The 23,748-nt window shown below is 40.8% G+C and overlaps 1 protein-coding gene across 4 annotated transcripts; it reads left to right on the top strand.

Annotated features, from left to right (window-relative positions):
• Nucleotides 1–11,228: 11,228 nt before the first annotated feature.
• On the top strand, nt 11,229–23,440 carry jigr1 (jing interacting gene regulatory 1). Of its 4 annotated transcripts, XM_020962829.2 has the most exons (6): nt 11,229–11,411; nt 19,695–19,765; nt 20,743–20,867; nt 22,040–22,304; nt 22,363–22,669; nt 22,740–23,440. In XM_020962829.2, exons 4-6 carry the CDS (start codon nt 22,091–22,093, stop codon nt 23,245–23,247), a joined length of 1,029 nt encoding a protein of 342 aa, XP_020818488.1. In that variant the 5' UTR covers nt 11,229–11,411; nt 19,695–19,765; nt 20,743–20,867; nt 22,040–22,090; the 3' UTR covers nt 23,248–23,440. The 4 variants fall into 4 exon arrangements, with proteins under 4 accessions (XP_020818488.1, XP_086695027.1, XP_020818491.1 ...); XM_086838901.1 differs by lacking the exons at nt 11,229–11,411; nt 19,695–19,765 and having other exon boundaries at nt 20,434–20,867; nt 21,911–22,304; XM_020962832.2 differs by lacking the exons at nt 11,229–11,411; nt 19,695–19,765 and having other exon boundaries at nt 20,469–20,867; nt 22,043–22,304.
• Nucleotides 23,441–23,748: the final 308 nt, after the last annotated feature.

Below are 23,748 nucleotides of genomic sequence, written 5' to 3'. Positions count from 1 at the left end.
TGTTTAAGTTATTTGTCTTAAGTGCTGCTGGGAGGTGTGTGTGCTCCTGTTCCGGCTCCTGTCCAATTCCAGACTGATCGGTATCAAGGTGCACTTGTAAAAACTTTAACCTATAGACTAAAGCAGTAAACCACTTAGTTTTATATAATTTGAGGCCTTTGGTTTGTCTAATTTATTCTAAGGCGTCTTAATTAAAACGATACTACAGTTTAAAGGGAATATCTATTTCCTCCAACATTTCAGTTAATTCAATGGCAATTTAATACAATTTGTCTTCTATTCTTCTTTTGTTTTATATAATTAACCATTAAGCTTATACTTTTTAACAAGGTGGGCCTATCATAATCTAAAACTATTGTTTTTAAGCAGCTTACTTAACTTTCCAAAACTACGATTACTGTGATCATAACTTGTATTATTAACATTTTAGGTACTCATTATTAGCTAAATTCTGGTAAAGATTTTGGCCGAGTGTCCCTAGTAAGGGGAAAACACCTTGCTTGGTATACTCCATCAGGAGCCCAGCTAATGAAGTAGTCAATCAACATTCAGACGAATCTAATGTCTACTTAACTGCAATTTTGACAAGTTTAATGCGTTGCCATGGTCGGCGAATTCGTTGTTGTTTATGGGATGCAGAGACCCCTCTTCGTTTTTATAGGTACTTTTTGTAGGCACAAAACAATTGACAGCCCAAAATAGGCAGCCGTGTGCCTTTTGTGCCGGCTAATTGTAATACGAAATCATAACACGCCATAAAAACGACACAAAGAGCGGCAGAGCGATCGTATGGGATCGCCTAAGACCGGTTCCTGGGTTGCCGGTCCTCTTCTGTGGCAGGAGGCCCAAGACGCCGCCACCGCCGCCGATGTCCCTGGCAGCTGGTCAATGGAAACAATGATGAGACCCTCTCTCTGCCGCTCTTCATGTCTTGGAAGATTCCTTTCCATTCCACGAGGCCCTCTAACGCGGAGCAGTCGAGCCATAAATCATGTTTGGAAACACGTTCCTTAACGCGAAAATAAAACATCTGTTGTTTCTGGTCGGATCTGATCTGGTTGGCTGTCGCCTGGCAGCTTTCTTGAAAAGGACAAAGGACTCGCAAGCTTAGGGCGCAAACTGGTTGCCAATTGTCCTGGCAATATGGCGAGGATGGCAAGAAAAGAAAATAGCAGCAGCAGCCGCCGCCGTTAAACAGATAAATGTCGTGATCGACACAAGCAACAACAGCCGCAGCAGCTGCTCCTTGGAATTACCTACGGGTATCCTTGTCCAGGTTACAAATTAACCCATTAAGGACGTACAGGCTTTTTATACTAATTTCAGTCTGAAACATTATTCGCAGGGAAAGAGTCGTTTCCGACCCTATAAATCATATACATATATTCTTGATCAGCATCAACAGCCGAATCAATCTAGCCATGCCTGGTCAAAAAATAAATTTTCAAAATTTTGTGAAAATTGTCCAAATTTAGCCAGGGGTTACATCGTTAAAATTGTCAAAATTTTTTATAAGATTGATATTATAATTGAATAATCAATAGTTTATACTACAAGAAATTTCCATGGGTTAACTTGAAAAAAAACCAACGACTGCAGGATAATAGCTACTTTGCTGATCAACCGGCACTGCTCCCATTTCGGCTCCCTCTGTTCCGAATCCCTGTCCTGAGGGATCCTGTCCTGTGATCCAGTTCCTGCTGACTCACCTTGGCACGTGTGGTGGTGCAGCTGCTCCGAAGTCAAGATGCAGGGAAATCGAATGAGGACCAAGTCGACGGCGACGATGAAGAAGGAGTTAGAGAGCAGCTGCCAGTTGTTTTTAATTTCGAATGTCCCTGTTCAGAATCGAGGCTTCCTCAAGCCTGCTTCTGTGGATTAGCTCTGTTCGGGTGGAAGCAACACGTGTGCAATAGTGATTGTGATCCCGGATCGCGATCAGTATCGGGATGGCTCTTCTTTCCCCTTGGCAAACCTATTTTTTTCTATACAGAAGATCCCCGCAGCCTGGCTTAATTATTGTTTACCTTTGCATCAAGGTTACGGCATTATGATTATGCCCTACTTGATTATTATTTCATAATTTCGCAGACCATTGTGTATGTGCTTCTCTACTTTCCCCGGTGGTAGGCAGGCAGGCAGCATGTCCTGGCATGCAATGGAACTCGATCCCGTTGTCCTTGAGCCGCACCAACGATCCCTTAACCGTAGCCTTTGTTCTCCTCCTCGATATATATACAAGAATAATATAATCCTCGCCAACCCCAAAAATTTCAAACAAGGTAACACCCCGGAAAAGACAGATTCCAAGACGCTGCTAAGGCATCGAAATACCCTTCGAAATTAAGTGAAAACTGATTCGCTAACGAGTGCTTTTGTAATAACTACACATATTTATGATGTATTCGAGCGGATCGAAATTAAATTGTTATGAAATGGAGATTCTTTTGGAAAATCCCAAGTCAAAAGATTCAGCTTTCCAATTACTTCTAGGATTGTGGGTAAACCAAAAGAGGACTCAAATTTCCTTAGTTGTTAGTAAAAAGTTAATTAATAAAAATTCAAATAAAAAATTTAGAGTATCATAATTGCGTGATTGCTTTTGGGCTGCTCATAATCCTTTGGAAGGACCTTGTGTGTTGTCTCCTGTTGCTGGAAATCTGCTCGCAAATTACGCATTCCGTTTGCTCATCCTTCCATAACCTCGCCAAAGTTGAAAACCTTGTACATTTATTGCGACTTACATTCGCAACTTGCCTGGTAACCTTGTTTTTTGGGTTGCCAAAAAACTTGGGGTGGCTTTTGAATTAGAGCTTAGTCAGTATAATACACTGCAGGAATTTAAGTGTCCTTAAAGATTGAAATATGGGAAAGGGCTGATCCTTTGCTATAAATAATCTCATAAAGATTTAAGCTTAGTTGGAATAAAGATGTTCTACTTAAGGAAAATTGAACAGACTTAATACTTTTAAAAATGACAAATGTGAGTCGGAATAAACTTTAAGTTTACTTGTTTTTAATACGCTATACTTATGAAATTTTTGTATGTGTATAAGCTAAACAACTTCATCTGAAAGATATTAAAAACGAGCTTCTGCTCTCCACCAACTGTTCGTATTGGAGAGACTGTACCGAAAATCGCTTAAAAGCGCGTAAAACCTAGTTTGAAAAGCAATTGAAAGAACTACGCACTTCGATTTTGATCCTTGGCAGATTCATATAATATATATGTGTATGCGAGCATTGTTTTGTATAATTTATGCAACCCCAACGCACAATGGCATCGAAAGGCCGGAAATGGGGTGGCACTCTGCGCCTCCTTCCCCCTGTTGCTCCTCTCCCTTTATGGGGTAGTTCGGCGACAGGATGGTGCACTACAAAAAATTCAATAATATCCTTTTTGGATAATGTCTTCTTAACTTTTTTTACATTTTTAAAGAATATTGTTCATAAAGGGTTCATAAAGAGATACGGTTAATTGATAATTTTGGAAAGTATTAATTATTTTAAGGAGTTAAAAATCACTTTTTTAGAAATGGAAACTGAGGTTTTCTTGGTAAAAAAAAGTTGGTAACTATTTTCCCAGTGTATTGATGCTGCTTTTGGTGGATACCGCAGAAAAATCTGTTGCGTAGTCCTGCTCCCTAATTCAACTGCGTCGTTGAAGTATTCTCACGCTGGATTTTCCTTGTTCCTGTCCTTGGCCCAGCCCTTGTCCTTGTCCTTGTTCTTAACGCTGTCCTTGTCCTTGTCCCCGTCCTTGTTCACGTCCACGTCCACGTCATATCCCTCGGCTGTTTGTTGTGTGTTTGATTTGGGTAGGCCTCAGTTGGTTTTGCGCCTTTGTGGGCATAATTATGCCTCCGTTCTGGAAGAACCACCAAATGCATTCGCATTCAAATCCGGAGCAGTGCAACATTTCTCATATCGCATTTCCGCTTAATTGTCTGCGATTGTAACAGGCCCCGAGACGGAGCGAAGACAAGGAACAGGATGCGGGGAACAGGAGATGATCGCGATCATCCCAAAAAAGCTCCTGGCAGCTGTTGCTGTGTTGTCTCTTATTTTTGCCAAGTTTATGCGAATCGCCCGGAATCGCATAAACATATCAAATTACGACGATCGAATTGTATATTGTAAAAACCGGAAGTTTTTAAATCTCTGTCCGACAAAAAATAAAAAACAAAAGCCCCCGATAATCGGCGGCATTTTCTTCATTTCGCCGCCTTTATTTCTCGAACAAATCTTCATAAATTTTCAACATTTTGTGCTTAATGATGATGCACCGCCCTTGAAGAAACCAAAACAACAAAAAATAAATAAAATAAAATACAGAAGAAATAAAGGATTTCACATTTCCATTTGCATTCGCAGCCCATTTCGATCGCTTGATTTGTTTTCAAGTCACTGCAAATACAATTTCTGTTACATTTCTGTCGAGTTTAAGTCACAGTTTTGTTTTTATTGAACAAACACAGGCGATCTCCAGAGCAAACAGCCAGATCAGACCGATGGAAGGGAGCTCAGGTGTGGGGGATCTCTCAGAAGGAGGCTGCACCGAAATCTTTGTAGGGATGGGGACAATATCACCTCCACATTGAGTTCAAGTTCATTGACCGCCTTAACTACAGATACTTGTCAATATATTTCTTAAAATAGTTGCATGAAATAAAACAAGTTAATTTATGTTTATGTTTATAACCCCGCAGGAATCTTTGATCATTAGAAGAGATTCGTGTTCCTAGCTGATCTCCGGCTTAGCTCAACCTTAATTCAGTTACTTATCCCTGTTGCCTGTTACCTAGTCCGCGCACTCAAGCTCAAGTCTTTTGCTGATCTTGTCAGCTTATCCCCTGTGCATCATGATTTATTGCCTCAATACCTCTCAGAACTGAAAGATTTCGCGCTTAGATCGATGTATAACATCCGTATAAGTGATCATGCCAAATTTGCACACCATCGATCGATGGATGATGCACTGCAGCCGTTGCCCCAAGGAGGGTTATTCGCGCTAACAACTTCATTGCACATGGGCAGTAGATGGCAAATTGTCGGAGATCGATCAAAGAGACGCTTTCACCTTGGCTCAAATGAATCGTGAAATTCAGTCTTGCGCAAGACTTCCAAATGCATGATACCGGGATTAAGGATCCCCTGGGACGGAAAATGTTAATGTTCCCTTGGTGTTTTTGTCCTTTTTCGGGTCTTAAGCCGCAAGTAAATTTGTTTTCCGCTCGAGATCGATCATTTTTGCAACCGTAAATCACGACAGGATGTGCAGGACCAGTGTCCTTTTGTCTCTGCTCAGTCTTTGTGCTCAAATGTTGTTTTTCTTTCGTCTTGGTTTCTTTCCATTCGGCTGTGTTTGCACTTGGAAATGCAAAATGTGAACAACAGAGAGTAAGAGAGGAGGAAGAAATGCTGACCGATCTTTTGGCGATATGCAAACATCTGCCTTTTGGCCCTGTTTACTTGCTTTCGACCACCGATCGGGACTGTACTCTTGGATCTTCTCATAAAGCGATCTTGGCCCGAAACCCATCAGGCCTCATCGATTCGCTACGTGCTCGGGTGGGCCCGTCGCTCTACCAGGAATCGGTGCTCCGGAATCGGGGCAAGGATCACCAGTGGAACTGATCGCTCCACACCTGTTATTTAGGACACCATTAGCTACGTGAGAGAGCTACATATATATATATACATACACATGCAAGCCAAAACCTGTTGGCTAATGCCGCACATTAATTCAATAGGATCTCGTGGGTTCCCTCATGCATGTAGATCACCACAACGGATCAAAATAAATATCGGCAAACAGACAGACTCAGGAACAGGCTCAGTAACAGGTACAGGTAGCGGAGGATTTTCTGTCTGCGGCTCGTCTGGCGGATTAGAGTTAGAAAAGGGATCGATACAGGACCTCACCGAACATCGATCGTCCGGAGTTTGAGTGGGAGAGAAGAACCCCTTACAGCTTCCATTCCACTCCAGTCAAGCGGAAGTAACAGCTGCGGCAACGTCCTGATCTGCATCTTCTTGGTCCATGTAAGGCCTCCTGGCAATTATCGATGGCGCAGCTGTAAAATACCAAAAAAAAAAAAACAGCAGACACAATAAACCAAAAACCAAAAACTGAAAACCGAAATCACATCCAAAGCTTCGCTCCCACACAAAAAGCTCTCCTGCGGCTTCGATCGTTTAAACTGCACAGGCAAAAATTCCTAAATTTCTTATATAAATAAAACCTTAAATAAATACAATTGACTAAATAAATTGTACACAATTTGATGTAATAAATATAATTTTTTATATAAAGTTTACATGAACTAGACATTCGGAAAACCCGACTAAGGGATACCAAAGTAACTTCCAAGTACTTTTAAATTTAATTCATTATCTGATCAAAGTAATTACTTAAGACTATTATTATATCATGAGATAATAATAGTAATAATAGTGTTTGCTTGAAATATTCCTAACACACAGGCGGATCTCGTAAGGGACCATAGTTTGCTATAATTCTAAGGCATTATAGATTTATTGTCTTATATTAAGATCATCCTTTTATTTTTCACGTGTATACCTTTCCGACCACCAGATGCAGTGCATCTTGTTCGGCTGCTGTCGTTGTCGCACCTGTCGCACAATTTATTTTTCGCCCAAGAAGTAAAAAGCCCAAAAAGCAATGCAATAACCGCCGAAAATAAACAGAAAAGAAAACACAGGGCAGCAAAAAAGCAGTTGCTTGATGTGCGGCGCATATCCGTTTGTCTTTAGCTTCCTTTTCGTAATGACGACAGAGCCGCAAAGAAGCAGCTGCCGTTGCCAATGACCAAAACATGGCCAAAACGACAGAGGAGCCTGGTCTCCTGATCCCTGAGATACTCGTACTTTAACCTTAACGCATCTGCAAAAGTTGCTCTTTGCAAAAGGCGCTTCCCAGCAGAATCGGGCTTGTAATTTGCAATCGTTCACCATGCTGTTCTCTTGTCCGATTTTATTTGTTTTGGCCTTTTGTGGTCATAAAGTTGATCTGCCAAAAAAAAAACAGAACGTAACGATGGCCAAAAATTGTTTAAAAATTTCCTCCTTTTCTCATTTTTAATGCCCTTCAAGGGTATTATAATTGTAGTCAGAAGCTTGCAACGCTGTGAAGGAGTCATTTCCGACCATATAAATCATATATATTCTTGATCAGCTGCAAAAGATGAGTCGATCTAGGCATGTCCGGTTGAAAACAAAATTTTCGTAGTTTTTTCAAAATTTGATAAGGGATTACATCGTTGAAATTGTCAAAATTTGACAAAAAAATTCGTTTTTTAAATCTCAAAAATTTGTATGCAGTTTTGCTAGCCCTATAAAAACTAGCACAAAAAGGCTTTCCGATTTGAAATTAATTAGTTTTTGGCTTAGTCATGTGATATTTGAAAAACTATGATTTACCCAATAACTTAATATATAAAAATATCGATTTTATTTATAATATATTTATGTATATATATACTATATACAAGCTTGTAGTTATGATCGATTGCACATTCGAACCCATGATCCTATGGCTAAATGCAAGAGTATATGAACTTCTGCCTTTCGAAGTTAGCTTCATTTCTTGTTTTAGGTTCGTATTGGTTCGGTGAGAACCAAAAAAAAAAAGGGTTAACAGCTCCTTTTCAGCAGTTGTAGATCAATGTCACATTTATGTTTTGACTTAAGATTTATAACTTTATTAAACAAACACATGTAGTCATATTTTTATGCACATGTTACTGATGTAATACATCAACATAAAGGTAAAAATGAATTTGCCTAGGAAGGAAATAATTATAAAATAATGAATAATAATAATAACTATGGGTAGAGCTTTTCTATTTATTATGGGGATTTACTATTTAGGCTCTTATTTAGCATTTCACAGGAATGTACATATATGTGCATATATAGTAAAGTTTTATCGCTCTGGACGGTACTGGAACCCTTTCCATCTTTAGGATCTGAAACGAGTGTATTTAAAAACACAATTTCACAGTTTTTTTTTGTAAAGTTCTCATTCAGTTTAAAAATGTAATTTGAATTTAAAAATAATTTATCTAAAAAGTTCCTTTTTACAGTTTTTAGCAAACAATTCAATCCAAAAGCAGCTAAGTTAACTTTAAAATATCAATGTTTTGTTATTATTTTCATTTTCCCCTGCCGCACTTAACCTTAACCCCTTAGTTCCCCTCTGGGTGAAAATGTGGCAGCCGCATGTGGAAAATAAATTGCTTTGAAAGCATAAACAAATTACAGGAAATTAATAAAGCCGTTCGACGGTTGTTTAATGGGCCAGAGGGCAAACCGAAGAAGCGACCGAGGATCAGGGAGAAAGGTCCCTATATAACATGATGTATTCCCGGATTGGGATTCGGGGTGGTGCCATGTAAACGATAATGTAATAGGGCGGGAAAACTCCAACTCCCAATGCTATTTCCCCCTTTCCCTTTCTTTTATTTTGCAGTCGTCCACATGGGTGTGAAGACATTCTCGTCGAGATTAGACAATTTGGCATGGTTCGTTAGGAAAAACTGCAAGAAATCAAAACATAATATTCAACGGTTCTAAAAGGTAAGAAATGGAAAATGGAAAGGTAGAGGGGGCAGGACTGTGAGGCAGAGCGTCTTTGTACCGTTACTGGTTCTCAAAGGTAAACTAGTTTCGCCGCTGGATGCTTGGCCTTCGCCGCTGCTTCTCTTGCTGCCGCTCAAAGCGAGACAATAGAGATTAGAAATGCAGGGAAGCAGAAGCAAATGAAAAGAAAGAGAAAGAAGCAGAGGCACCGAAGGAGAAAAATATTAAGAAACGGAGTGCGTAAGGCGCAAGGATCACAAGAATCGATCGCAGAGTAGGTACAGCTGCGCACAAACTTAAAAGCTTTACCCACTAAAGCATTTGATGGGGGGTCCTTAATAATAACAGAACCGTAAAATACCCTTAAAGTTTGTTATCTCTTTAAATATCTATTGATAAAAACCGAATATTTGAAACTTAATTATAGTCCTATATTTCAATATCAAACTGAAAGGATATACATTTAAACTTTGGCTTCCATAAGTTAGTTATTTTCTTGGTTTTTATTTTATTTTTTAATTGCTTTTGTATTTCCTCATATTGCTACTTTAGCTACAAAATAGTCCCCTCCGTTAGTATACCTAGAGGATTGGTTTCCAAATCCAACTGATCAGTTTATTGTATATTTATTGCTGTACCCAAGGGGTTAAGACTAACTTGGAACGGGGTTATTCAACTGGCATATGGCAGATGTCCTGTTGCGCATCCTTTGTAATTAACAAAAGGAGTCGGGAAGCGAGAGAGAGCCTCAGGCACGGACTAAGCCCATTAAAAGTCTCCAACAATTCAAGTTCGTTTTGTACAGTTGCTGTTTTTTGGCCTCGCCACTGGAACACTCACGCATTCGTTCATTTGCTCCTTTCGGCAGTCCTTCAGACAGTCAGTTGTTCACACAGTCACTCAGTCAGTCAGTTAACCTGTCTTTGTTGGCATCACCTGCCATCGACATCGTCGGCCGTCTGTTAATGTGTTTAATGATGCCTTTTGCCCGCTGCCGATCTCAGTTTGGCTTTCAGTTATGCTAAATTGCTGCCGCTACTCTCTGCCAAATTAAGCTTAAGGCAGAGAGAAAGTTATTGATAAACAAGTTCTGAAGATGAGCAACACTTTTAGGATCTCCTAATCTAAACAAATCCTTTAACATGATAGTTATTGCAAAATTCATTTGCTTCGGATCCGACATATAACTTGTTGAACTGTCAGCACTGTTCGGGGTGCGACTATTAAGACTCTGTACCCATCCAGATGTGTCCGAAGATGACTCGTGCCTGTTCGAGACTCCTGATGCGGGGATATGCTGGTTTTACCACGAACCTTCTGGTTTCTTCTGTTTTTATTATTTTTGTTTCGATCTCTAGCCACGCGCCGCAAATTTCCTTACGACTCTCGATCGAGGGCTGGACTTGGATGCACCTGCTCTCCCATTGAAGATTGAAGCAAACTCGGCTTCAGTAGCCACCGAATGTGGGCCGCCTAATGGAGTTGTCCCCGGGGCCCAAGGTTCACAACTTTTACCAGGACAGCCGCTCGGGGCGGTCATTAGTCGGCAGAGTCTTACTCGCCCGACCACATTTTTTTTGTTTCCTTAATGTTTTATTTTAATTTTCGTCTTATTTTTGGCTTTCAGTGGAGTGGATCTTCTCCTTTTTTGAGAAGAAAGCTTAGGTTTAAGGGAATGCAGTTAACAGTCTGCATACAAGATCCTGAGGGGATCTTTATAACATCGAACTCTAAGCTTTAAGATTGTTAACTAACTTAGTCGTAGTGGTTGCTTTACAATTTTTTTATTCCTGAAATAAAACTTATAAAATATATAAAAACAAGGACAAAAATTAAATATATAATATCATTTTACTAAGCCAAGAAAGCAATAACTTTAATTCCGAAAGCTTTAAATTTTAATATTCAAATGTTTGACAATTTTAACGATGTAACCCCTTATAAAATTTTGAATAAATGTAGAAAATCTATTTTTCGACTGGGCGTGACTAGATCGACTCGGCTGTTTGACACTGATCAAGAATATATATTCTTCAAAGGGTCGGAAATGACTTCTTCACAGCGTTACAAGCATCTGACTAAAATTGTAATACCCTGGAAGGGTATAAAATTAGCCAATTATTAAAACCCTATTAAAACTAGAACTTTCCTTTGGTTTCAAGAGAGTACAAAAATTTCGGCGCAGGCGCAGCTTGCAACAAAGGATCTCTCAGCAGAAGATCGAATTCTCTGTAGTCTATTGCAGTCGCTGCCGCTGCCTGCTGCGGCAGAGGCCATTCGGCAGGAGTGTTACAACTTCGGCTGAGTTCGGCTTTCGAGCTGAGAAAATACTTTCTCTCTCTCTCTGTCTCTCTTTTGATTTGTCTTTTTTATATCGTTGCCGTTGCGGTCATACTGCCACAAGGAATTTCTTTACGTCAGGGGATTACGTTGTTCTAGACTTACTATAAAAATGTAAGGGTTTTGATCACTCAATGTTGTTTTAAACCGTCCAACAAAGTAAACCACCCCTATAACGGCCAAATGATGCACCCTCTTCTTGAAACCGAAATGGTATTTTTTTTAAGCCCAGCGCGGTCACACTGACGTGGCTTTCGAGCTGAGCTGCCGCCCGAGTTCGAATCAATTGCGCGCAATCCGTCGACGGCGGCGGTTGCAAAGAGAAAAACCTCTCCTCTGAAAAGAAGCAGTGAAAAACAGTGTCCAACTCCTGGCCGATCGAGGAACTTAACGCCTTTGGCACGACGACGATCTTTGAGCGATGATGATCGTGGTGCGTTGAACAGTGCTCGAGTGTTTATCTGTCGGTGAGTTTGTGTGCGCGCGCTATTTTATTTGTTAACTGCAGAACCGTTAGCCCGCAAAGTGCAAAGAAATAAACAAGAGAATGATGGAAACAAAATTCCAAAAGGAATCTCTGTGTAAAGTGCAAAACAGACAGGCAAAGAATGTGCCGAAAACAGCATTTAACTCTGGGTGCGGTGATCTTGAACCCGCGCTCAACTCCGCGTAACGGTGCATCGGGAAGGCAGAAGCAAGGCAAGTCAAGTGAGATGGGCGGAGAAGGAGGATGCAAGCCGTTGCATTTCTTTTGATTGCTTGTGTATCATCTTCGGGGATCTCTCTTCTTCGCCCACTCTTTTCGCGGGCACTCTCTGCTCAGCTTTTTGGCGCAGACTCCTCCTCCCCTCGAACTCCCAAAAGGTAATCTCCTCCTCAGCTAGCTATAAAAGTGCCGTTGCTTTTTTTATGTTCAACCGTTTTTGGGTGCAGCAGCCAACTAACTCTCCAGAGATAATTACCAAAAGCCAAAGTGCGAGGCAGAGCATTTATGTGTGCTGACGACCATCAAATAGTTGGAGCCAACGTTCTTTTAAAATGCTGCGAAAATGGCGATTTTCCTGTCGCCTTATGATTTATTTACATGTGCTTTTGGGGAGAGCGTAGCGCACAAAGCGGCAGAAATAAGAAGCACTTCTTTGTGCAGAAGTCGAAACAAACACTCTGACTCATTTTCTTTGCCGCGCGCTTCATGATGTTTTACCCCAGAGACATGCGAGCGCGAGAGGGGGAGTTGGTGGGGAAAAAAGTAACGGACAAGGAGCAACAGCATCGTCATCGTCGCCTCCTGCTCCACCTCCTGTTTCGCCTCTCTCCCACCATAATCACGTGTCGCCAGCTCTTCTCTTCGCTTGGGATTTTTGCTCTGACCATCAGCCATGTCAGCGCCTTCATTATAATAATTTTTATTGCTTTTGCATAAATCAAAAATCACACACAAAACGAAAAGAAACAGAAATGAAACGGGGGAATAATCGTAAAATGTTGAGAGGCTAAAGAATCATAAAAGGTGCGTTTTTCGGCTGTCTGCACTAATTTCGCATAATGTTGCTCTGCGGCTGCTCTTTTTTTTGCCATTTTTGATCCTTATTCCCTTTTGCTCTCCCATTTCCGTTACTGTTGCTTTTGTTTTTGTGCCAAATCATTGCGGTTTGTGCATACAAATTCATTAGTGACGGCTCCTCCCGCTCTCTTTCCTCATTTTTCTCCTCTTTCAGCTTTACCTCCCACACACTCTCATTTCTGAGAATTGGCGTTGCCGTTGTTGTTGTTGCAGCAGAGCGCACCTATTCCAGCCATGGACTCTGCAGGAATTACAGGAACGGTTCTCCTCCCTCTCCTTTTTTTCCTCCATTTCTTTAGTTTTCTGTGGAACTAAGAGCTTTCTTTTTTAGTTTGTTTGTGCAGTTAATTGATAATAGCAGAATATTGGAAATTTAAAGGAATTTCTTTCTAAGAAATATTGAGACTCTCAAAATAACATTGCCTATAAACCAAAAATATTTATAGTAATTATTTCACCTAGACCTCATACATTTGTAGGAAAACATTTTTTAAAGGTTAGTTTAGCACTCAACTAGATTTCATAACTTCGCAAGTTACTATATTTTTACAATTTACAAATTTAAATATGTACTACATTTAAATAGGTCATAAATTAAATTATATATTAATTTATTTATTTCCCAATGTCTCAAACATAACCTCGATTCTTAGCTTACAGCTTCCCTAATTTTTACTTCACACTTTCGGCTTTTACAAAACCAAAAAACGAAACACATACAGAAAACGATCTTCACATTTTTTCCAGCTGCTGCGCTCCAATTTATATAAATATGTTTTTTTTTTTAATTTTTTCTGATTACTGTAACCAAAAATGTGTCCCGAAACCCTCGGATTCCCATTTCCCCTTTAATGCTATCGTCGCCTCATGACAATTTGGTCACTAATTTTAGGGCCCTCTGTGCTTTTCGGTCTGAACCAAATACAGTTGTCGGTAAAATTTTATTGATCTTTTTTTTCTGCACAAAAATATAAAATTGTTTCATGGTCGTCGATTGTTGTTGTTGTTGTTTTGGTCCAAACGCCGAAATCGGCAAATCGAATTCAAAACGCGTGTGCGGCAGAATCAGAGTCCAGAGGAGATCCAGTAGAAGATCCCTGAAGAGGGCCCAAAAGAAACGAATCCCAGACTACAGACGCTCCATCGAACGATAACAACAAAAAGGCAACAATCAGTAAATACTTGGTTTAGGGGAAACCATACAGACAGGAAAAATATAAGCTTTATATGCAAATATAATGTTTAAAATTATTTTATTTAAACAACATTATGAAGTAGGTAAAATATGTAAATTCTGCTATATTCTTTTTTAAATTAAATTAAAAAATAATAGAAATCAAAATTTATGTAGAGTTTAGGTATAATTAATTGTTTGTTTCAAACCAAACCACTTTTCTTGCTGTGCAGAGCCACTGTCCAAGATCAAGCCGAAAAGGGCCGACCGAAAAATATTTTTATCTTGATATTTGTGTTTTTTCGAAGCTGTTTGTTGTTGTTGTAGTGTTTGTTGTTGCTGTTCTAAATACGCCAAAAGTTGCTTTTGGGGCATAAATATATGTCTTTAGTGTGGCATGTCTGGTTGCGTTTTTGGAACTTGGTAAATGGGGCACAAGGCAGACGACGACGTCAGACGGACATGGAGACTCTGTCGAGTGCCCATTTTTGAGGATGGCAGAGAGAGGAGCCCAGAATTCACGGAATTAGTTAACGATTAATGATTGGATATTGATTTCGATTCTGTGGCCTTTGAGAGCGTCTTCTGCCGGTCGGCCGTTTCGCTTTTACTACTCATTAATTTGTGTTATTTTTTTTAACTATCGGGCGGCCATTAAAAACGCCGCAGTGAAAAATTAAGTTCCTGCCGCAACATCTTATTCGTTGGCTTTTCTTTCTCCATTCAAGGCATTTTACTCACTTTATTTGCGTTGCTGGTTGCCAACTTTCTTTTCGAGAGATTCTCTTCCTTATGGCGTTGCTAACTGCTTTACGATCTGAACGGACATAAAGCACCAAACCCAAGGAAGATAGCTTAGCTTTAGATGTCCGAGGAGAAGACGACGGGAGGGAGATACTTCTCTTCTCAGTTCAGGTAGTATTCCGCTCATTTTTTTTATTTTTGTATCGTTTGTTTCTGAGAAACTTAATTTGTGCTCCTTGGCCGCCATATCAAATTGGCGCTATCGAATACCTAACACGGACCATACACACATCAGGTCTGTATGTATGTACATACATACATATGTATGTTTATACGGACGATGCCCCATATAACTATGAGAAGCCACAAGCTTAAAATTTGCTTAGCTCTTAGCATTTATTTTTTTCGGTTCGGTTCGGTTTCTGCTCTGCGAAATCGGAGGCTTAAATTCTTTTGCAGAGAGATTCCATTTGGAGCATCCAATCCATCCCCTACACATTTGCGTAGAAACTCCCAAAAACAAAAAAAAAAACGAATAGCAATTTTAATTTGTGTGAGAACTTTGCTTCATTGGGTTTCCTCCGCTCCAAAGACGCTGGCATAGAAGGAGCCGGGTGAGGGGATTAAAATGGCGCATATTTGCCGCAGATCATTAGCTATTAACCCGGACTCCTTGGCAACAAGCCCGATTCTTTCTCAGTAATTGAGCTGTTGGAGCGTGGTCCACCAGGCCCAGTCTTCTGGCCTTCCAATCTGGCTGCCACTGCTAACGTGAGATACGCCAAACTATTTGGCAATTAGCGGATAATAACATTTGCTTGTTGCACATTTAACCAAAATATAATGAGTAGGAAGATTGCAAACATGGTAATCTCTGGGATTTTGTAACAGGTTATATGTACATACTAAATGGATACAATATATTTAATAATCTACTAAAAATGCATAGGTTTAAATGGATATTAGGTACAACATCAGATATGTTAAAGACAAATATCAAACTTTTAGTTTATTAATTAGAAAGAGAAAAAAAAATACCCTTTAAAAGTGTCTATCAGTATAATGTTACAATTATTATTGTGCTGTCTTGACTAGTTTTTTAATTGTTAGTTATTCAAAGATGGTTAACAAATCCACACCTGTTGAATTTGCTTCCTTCATAATGGAATCTGTTTATTGATATACGATACTGTCTGCTTTTAAATTCAAAATTTTTGCCATTACACAAAGACTTGTTCTGCTTCTCCACACATTGAGGTTTTTAGCCAACATTCAAAACCCGCTCGAAATTAACAATAATTTCTGATCTGGAGGAGATTCCTTTTGGTGAGGATGGAGCCTCAGCCAGAACAGATGTGGGCAATCAATTGGAGAACTACTCGCCGTGCTCGAACCCCAATAAACGACGCGCTGATGGCCGACCATTTGGACTGATGAGTGCACTGAGTCCAGGGAGAGAGTGGCCCATATTATGCCATAACGATAACAACCAAATGAGTGTGGTCGGACTTATAGAAGAGGAATCTTACATTGAGGAAAAACATGTCAGACTAATTCAATGTTGCTAATATTGTCAACACACCTAGTTCAAATATTATTTATAATGGTTAGGAGAACCTTCATTTTCTGCTCAAAACATTTTCCTGAAGAATCCTTCTTCCAATTCATTATCGACGTTTCTTTTTTCCCAGTGCAGAAATCTCCTTGAAAAGAGGGTTGTGGCTGGATCTCTGGAGACATGCCCACTTGTGGTGCTCTTGCTCTTTGTGCGCCAACTCATATTAAACCACCGTTATGCATATCAGCCACACAATTCACAGAAAAAAGGAAAAAAAAAGCGGGGAGGCGGCCAGGAGATCGCCACATATCGAATGGAGATTGGCGTGGCCATGGTAACCCTTTAATTATGCCACACATACGAGCCAGAGCCTCATGCTCTGGCCAGAATCCAGAGTCCACAATCCGCAGTGATCGGCGTTCTAAGCCCGGCTCACCTCTCGACGTCAACGCCTTTCGAATGGCACTCTGCTGGGTTGGTCTCGGTCTTGGCCCGCGTCTGGGGGGCTCCTCTGGACTCGAACTCCTCTGCTACTTTCTAAAAATCTGTCCGGGAATATAAATTGCAGCCACGTTCGCTTGCTGCGAGTCAAAAATCCTGCAACACTCTGGCACTGGCGCATCTTAATTGCATTTCGATTACGCTGCAGTTGCTGCAAAAACAAACCAAATCAAAGGGGCCAAGAATTTCGTTAAAGTAGGAAGAAATGGTAAAAATGGAAGCAAATCAAAATCTGCTAGTGTGGCTGCAACAAATGTTGCTGGCAACATGTTGCACTTGCGAACAGGCCCGCAGCAATTGCAACCGGGAGAGACGTTGCCGCTGCCGCTGCAGTTGCAGCCTGCCAAATAGACAACAGATGAGACAGCCTGGCACAGCCCAATCCCACCAGCTCTGGAACGCCTTTTACGCTAGATTGCCATATGGCTAAGGCTTAGGATGAGGCCCAGGTCCAAGCTCTGTGCTCGAGCCCAAAACAGGTTCCTTCAAAACACTGGCCGACTCCAAGGCCTGGAAATTGTAACAGCCAAGAGCGGAGGTTCGGTTCGGTTCGTTTTGGCTCGGCTTGTTCTCAGGCGGCAGCGTCAGACCTTTTCTTTCTTCACCGCCAAGAACCCCTTCTGATCCTGGTATTGGGCCCATTTAATACAGTTATTTTTATTCGTTGCCCTCGCTAGCTCTCCATCTCCTGGAACACAGTGGTAGTTCTATAACTAAGACTTTCCTTAAATAATGTTTAAAATTCAATTTTATTTTTTAATTTTATATTCTATTTTAATTCTTGGGAACTAAGTTATAATGTAACTTTTACTTAGCCATACTATTCCGATATACATATCCCCTTCAAGACTATTGTACAAATCAATGTTTGGGAGTCCCACTGTACATATTTGCTTTTTTCGGAGAAGCAACAAGTACATACATCAGCAGCAGCCAGCAGTGTAAGGCTAGCTAACACAGCAACATCAACAATGGGAAATGCAAACTGTTTTTGGCTGGAAGTCATGGCCATCGCCATCCATGACCATTCCCGTTCACTTATCCCTCGCTACCATCTCTCCCCTGTCGAAGCCTTCGATGCTTTCTTTGGCATCGCAGCAGCTCCTGACTGCTGCTGCCTCTTGGAGTCATTAAAAATGATTCTACTCAAACTAGAACACAGACCAACGGGCAACGAAAAAAAAGTCCGGGGAAATGGCCATCATAAATGTGTAGATAGGAGAAAGGTTCACAAACCGAACTGTGAATGCCCTTAATGAGCTATTCTTTTAAAACTAATGAAGCTTGGCTTTGGAATAGATTCTATAAACACAAAAAGGTTAGGGGAACTTGAAGCTAGAAGGCCAGAAAGGCTGGAATTTATCTTTAGGTGATGTTAGGATCAGTAAACATGATGATAAGATGGAAAATAAAGCATAGAGGATATTTCTTATTACGCTTTCAAATTTTTTAAAACTTTTAACATAAAATAACTTTAAAAAAACCAATACTAACTCAGAGTATTTGATTTATTACATTTCCTTTTCAATTAATACAATTGATATGTACATATACGGTGTTTCGAGGCAAATTGCAACCTTGCTGTTATATCTCAGGCCGAACCCCCTCTGCAAGCACATATTTTGCTCATAAAACCCCCATCCTTAGCCTTGTGCTCGAGAGCGCCTTTAATTCCTATGGGGAACTATTGCCGATCGCGGCGTCGATATCGGGAGGGTGTGTATGTGCTATTGCTGACTTGTCAGCTGTTGGCTTAGGCAAATATTATTACATGATATTGTGCACCACCAGCACCGCCATGCCAGGCCGTGGATTCTACTCCAGTTGGAATCGCCCCTGATCTATACCCGGCGCCCGCTGCGGTTCCCTGAAAGCTTTTTCAATGAATTATTAGTTATTTCAAATTTATGTGCCGTTCTGTTTCTTTTCTGCTCATGCCAAGGCATGGGTTCTTTTTTTATCGTGCGTCTATTTGCGTTTCCGCTTTCCGTTCTCGCAGACTCGGACTTGGGGTCGGTTCTTCTGGGCCCGTTCCTTTCATTGGCTTGCCGAGGAAGAGGGCCCGGAGACAGGAGAGAGTCTTCGTGCCGTTGGGGGCGTATTTGCCTAACAAAAATAAATAAATATGAATTTATTGCAGCGACGCTGGTCTCTTTTTTTCGGGTTATGTTTGTGTCGCAGGGAACATTAAAACCTAATGCCGTCTTGGGCCACGAAAGCCCCCGGCAGCGGCGATCGAATAAACAAATACGAGGCAAAGCCTCGCTTCTCTGTTCCCCTTGCGATACTATTATTATTATTATTACTACTATTTTTTCCTTTTGCTGGCTCTCAATCGTGGGGCAGATAAGCGAAATACGCTGAGGCTGAAACTTGTCCAAGGAAAACACACATATGGAGAGCCAGCTTAAGAATCTCCTCCGCTTTTCCCAAGTGGGGGGCGATCTTTTCTGCTGCCCTGGCAATTCTTCCGCTCAGAAAGCAGCCAGCCTCTCCTCCGAACGTTTCTGGTTTCTACGAATTTGTCACGCTTTGGATTTCAAAATTTTTGTTGATGTTAGCCAACTGTTAATGGACCCCGGAGCTTACGTCCGTCCTCACGGACCTGTCTGTGGCTTCCTCTTCCCAAATATGCTGTGAGGCGTAAGTAAATTCATTTAACGCTTGATTTTGCCCTGAGTTTAGTTTTACCTGCCCCCAAAAACGCTTGATCCTATCCGATCGGATCGAATCCCACTCCTTGGCTCAGGATCCCTTTTTGCGACTATTGTTGGTCTGCTCCATCCTTGCCCGCACAAAGGACATTCAAGTAGGGGCGGAAATTTAATATGAATCGCAGCATATAGTTTTTTGTATGTTTCTCTGTTATTGAAATATGAGATTTTATAGTCTTTGATCGCAGCCCCCATTGTTTGCCTACCTGCCTGCCTACCTGTTGGAGTACACAGCATTTTTAAACAGCATCAAAGGATGTATTTCTTTCAACTTTTATCAAGATAATTCGGGTACTTGCTGAAACTTTATATTCCGAAAACAAATACGAATTTCCCGTAGGACGGGAAGGTGTCAACGTTTTGCATTTTAAACTAAACATTGCACTTGTCCCGGCCTATGTGCGGTTTGTAATAATCAACATGAATCCAATATTATAATTATTTTAAAAAGTCTTTGGAATCGTATTTTCACTGATTAAATTTTGTTTATTTCAGATCTCATATTTACAATTCGAAGACTAATAAATTATAAGACTAAGCTTATGTATCTATCAATATAAATTCAGGTGAGTTGACTTTAAGTCACGATAGTAGTATATAGTAGATATATTATTAGTAAGCTGCTCAATTTACCAAAATTTACCAATAAATAGCTAAGTTTTAGGTAATTACAAATCAAGTTAAAAGTTAAAACCGTTAAATAGTTGCAAAATATCTGCGCACTTAATATATTTTCATTTATATTTCTAATTTTTCATTTGTAAATAATTTATCACCACATACACAAAACAATTTAAAAATTTCCCAAACGCGCGGGCTCTTTGGTACTTTTCATCCCTTTTGTTATGAAAATGTCCGCCTGGGCTGCCACCTAATTTACAACTCAAGCAGCGCGCAGTGATGCCACCTATTGGCTAAGTGTTAGAGATGTGCCCGTGATCTTTATGTGTCAAAAGCCAAGTGTTTAGTTTGCGTAATAATGGTAAATATAAAACAAAACAAAAAACGAATTGGAAAATAAAGTTTACGTGAAAGAAAAATGGCGAGAAAGAAGTGGTTAAAAAGGCTGCTAAACTATTAATCTTTCTGAGCACTAGGTTAAATATAAATCCGAAAAAAAATATGTTTAAAACGTTATGAAAAGAGATACATAATTCCTTTATCACCGCCGCAATCTGCAGTCACGCGATAAAGAGACTCAGCACGCTCGCATCTCTACTACATGGGGTTCGGCGCCTGTGTGAGAGAGAGGGTGGGAGAGCGTGTGGTGCGCGTGTGTGAGTGCCGCCTCTCTTGCCGCTTGCCTTTACACTCACGTTCGTAATTCGTAAAATATAAAAATAAAAATTTTTGTTTCATTTTAAAAAATTTTCTTGCTGCGACTAGTTGTGCGTGTTGAGGCAGAGGCTAAGACTGAGGCAGAGCGAGCACTAAGAGAGAGCAGAACAACGGAGAGCTGGCTTTATTTTATTTTGCTCCGCCGCCGTCGTGTTGCGCAGGCAATCTTAATTAATTTATTTACGTCTATATTGATTTTTTAAAGTAACAGCTACGCTAGCAGCAATCGAGCTAGAAAGCCAGCAGACGCCAACAGACATAAGAGCGCGCGCTTAATAGGTATAAAAATACATACAAAACGGAGGCGAATCTGAATTTGAATATTTCGAGGTGAGTAAATCTATAAAAATAAATTAAGAAAATTATAATTAACGCTCAAGCAGAACGGGAATGTGCCAAAAATAATATTTGTACGTTCGAATATTTATTTTTTCTGTATAACTATGCATTTTTTTAGTTCTATATTGTTTATTTCTTCCGCTGGCACATCATAAATTAGTAGTTTTTGTGCTCCCGCCTGGTTTTGTGCAATTGTTTATTTAAACTTTATAAAGCGATTCCAATGGCTGTGCTGTGTGAGTAGTGGCGTCTCTGCCTGCGCTAAAAATTAATATCAAGCAGTAGCGTTTCTGTACTTTTTGTTTTTGTTTTATGTAGTTTGATATTTTTATGGTATTCTCTGGCTTTGTTTTTATTGCGCTGCTGACGCCGACGCCGACAGTCCGCGTCGTTCGCTTAGGACCCAGGCAGAGAACGGGATGGCAAAAGAGCGGATGAGTGAAAGAGAGAGGGAAGCGGAGAAGAGAAGAGATGCAGATAGGGCACGCACACCTACGCACGCGTGTGTATACATGTAAACGGCCGTGTAAAAAGCATGTACAATTCTCAGAAAGCAGATGCAGATTAGGGATGGCAACGCCTATCTATCGGTTTATCGATGTTGCTAACGCTTACTCTGGATACATGGTGGTTGCAGGCATGGTTTTATGGATAATTAATTAACGGAAAGGATATTTAACGCACCCTGAGTTTCTCTGTAAACTAAATGAAATTGTATTATCTCTTCGACCAAAGAGCATCGGACCAAAGTCCATGTGCTATAGTATAGAAGTATAGAAGATCGCTCGCTAAGCCTTTTTTTATTTCTCTTTTGTTGCAAAGAGTTACCTGTTTTTATCTCTTTTTTTTATTTGCTTAGTTTTTAGTGTGTATATCCTCAAGATGGTTTCTCCCTTTCTTGTGCCCTTTGTTTTGTTTGCTTATTTTCTTGTTCGTTTCTTTTTTTTTAAGCCAACATCAATTATCTTTAGTTTTGAGTTTCCACAAATCTTTTGGTTCAGGCGGGTTTTTTAATGTTACTTTTTCTTCAATAGTTTTAAGCAGTGTGCTTTAGCTTAAAAAATCAAAATCATTGAATCATTAAGCATCAAGCTGAAAACTAAAAATTAAAAAAAAGGAACTTAAAGTATACTAAGATGGAACCATCTTGTGATTTAAAAAAGGAGAGCACCGACGTGGAAACCGAAGCAGCAGTAGTCAAAGGAACTAAGGGCATGGAGAACCTGTCGCACTTGTATCCCCCATCGCTGCCAAAGGGGCGTGGCCGGCCAAGGGCCACCTACGCGCAGACGGGCGAGTTCGATCTGGGTTTGATCCGGGAATACCGATCCCGTCCAGTCCTGTACGATCGCACCAACAAGCGTTTTAAGGACAAGCTGTATGTGGCCCAACAATGGGAACAGATCTCCCACAAGCTGGGTTACGATGGTAAGGAGTGTGAACACACCCGAAGCTGGCGGGGATTAATGACGGTTTCTTCTTACAGCCACCAGCCTGAGAGATCGCATGATTACGCTGAGAAACCGTTACAACATTGAAAAGCGGCGCGTCGAGAATGGACTCTCCACACAGGCGTCGCAGTGGCCGCTGTTCGAGAGCCTCCAGTTTCTGGGCGATCACATACGGCCCAGGCGCAGCTTTAAAAATATGTGCAAGCTGGAGGATGACGAGGAGCCGTACGAGGTGGACGAGAGCGATAGCAATGGGCATATGATGAGCGTCAAGGACGAGATGGAGGAGGATAGCGAGATCTTTGATTGCGAACAGACGCTGCCCGTTACCACAGTGCTGGGGTGAGTTCGTGGATATTCTCTATTGCTCCAGCCCGTTTTATTTCTTTGCTCGATTTATATTTCTTTGCAGGATTCCCCTAAACAATTCCGATGAGATTAAAAACCAACGCCAGATGAACGGAAGCGATGTGGCCAATGGCAAGAACTACAATCACTTTGCAGAGAGCTACCAGCGACGGCAAAACATTCAGCCGGAGTACATCACCAGTAGTCCCATTGTCCACAAGAGCAGCAGCGGCAAACGGAGAGCACAGCATGAGGAGCATCCGGCGAAACGCAGTAGGACAGCAGTAGAGGAGTCACAACATTTATCCACATTTCCTTCCTTCTATCCCGAGCCCTTGCCACCGGCCTATGCCAAGTTCCATGGCTTTGGCGAGTTTATGGTCCACTCCTTGTGCGACATGCCGCCGACCATAGCCCTGCGTCTGGTGCAGAAGTTCACCCGCGAACTGGTCCAGACCTCGCTGCGCAACGAGGACAGCGGCAGCAGCAGCAGCAAACGGAAGCCGGATCAATCGGATCCAGTCGATCCGGTCGATCAGAGCAGCGAGTCGCAGGAGGAGGAGGACGAGTAGATTTTAAGTTGCAATTTTTAATTACGGGTAGGGACGCGTGTCTACATCTATATAAATATAGCCGCACTAATGACAGATTCGATTACTACATTAACATATTGTATAAAGAACTCTTTTCTTTTAAGTCTTCTGGATGAAAAGACCCAGAACATTTCATTTATCAACAATAATGGCAAACCAAAATATACACTCATTTGCTTTGTTTTAAAGGCAGGGGGACACGGCAACAAAAGCGGGTCAACTAATCCACATTTGATCATTATTTCAGATTCGGCAAACAAGCTATGTAGTACTCGCCTATATCTCTAAGATGCACAACTGTAATGGTATTGAATCCTATATAAATCCCATATAAGGGCCCATATATACGTTTTATAACAATATAATATAAAACACGTTTTATTATTTTACCAATCCTATAGTTTTAAAAACAAGAAGGCTTTAAAGAGACTCCCACTACCAACATGATAAAAGTTGTACCTACTTTTTAGCCGCAAAGCA

The sequence above is a fragment of the Drosophila serrata genome, unplaced genomic scaffold, assembly GCF_035046125.1.
Source record: "Drosophila serrata isolate PLE 108 unplaced genomic scaffold, ASM3504612v1 contig_360, whole genome shotgun sequence".
NCBI classification, from domain to species: Eukaryota; Metazoa; Arthropoda; class Insecta; order Diptera; family Drosophilidae; genus Drosophila; species Drosophila serrata.
This window is presented reverse-complemented; position numbering and strand designations above follow the sequence as displayed.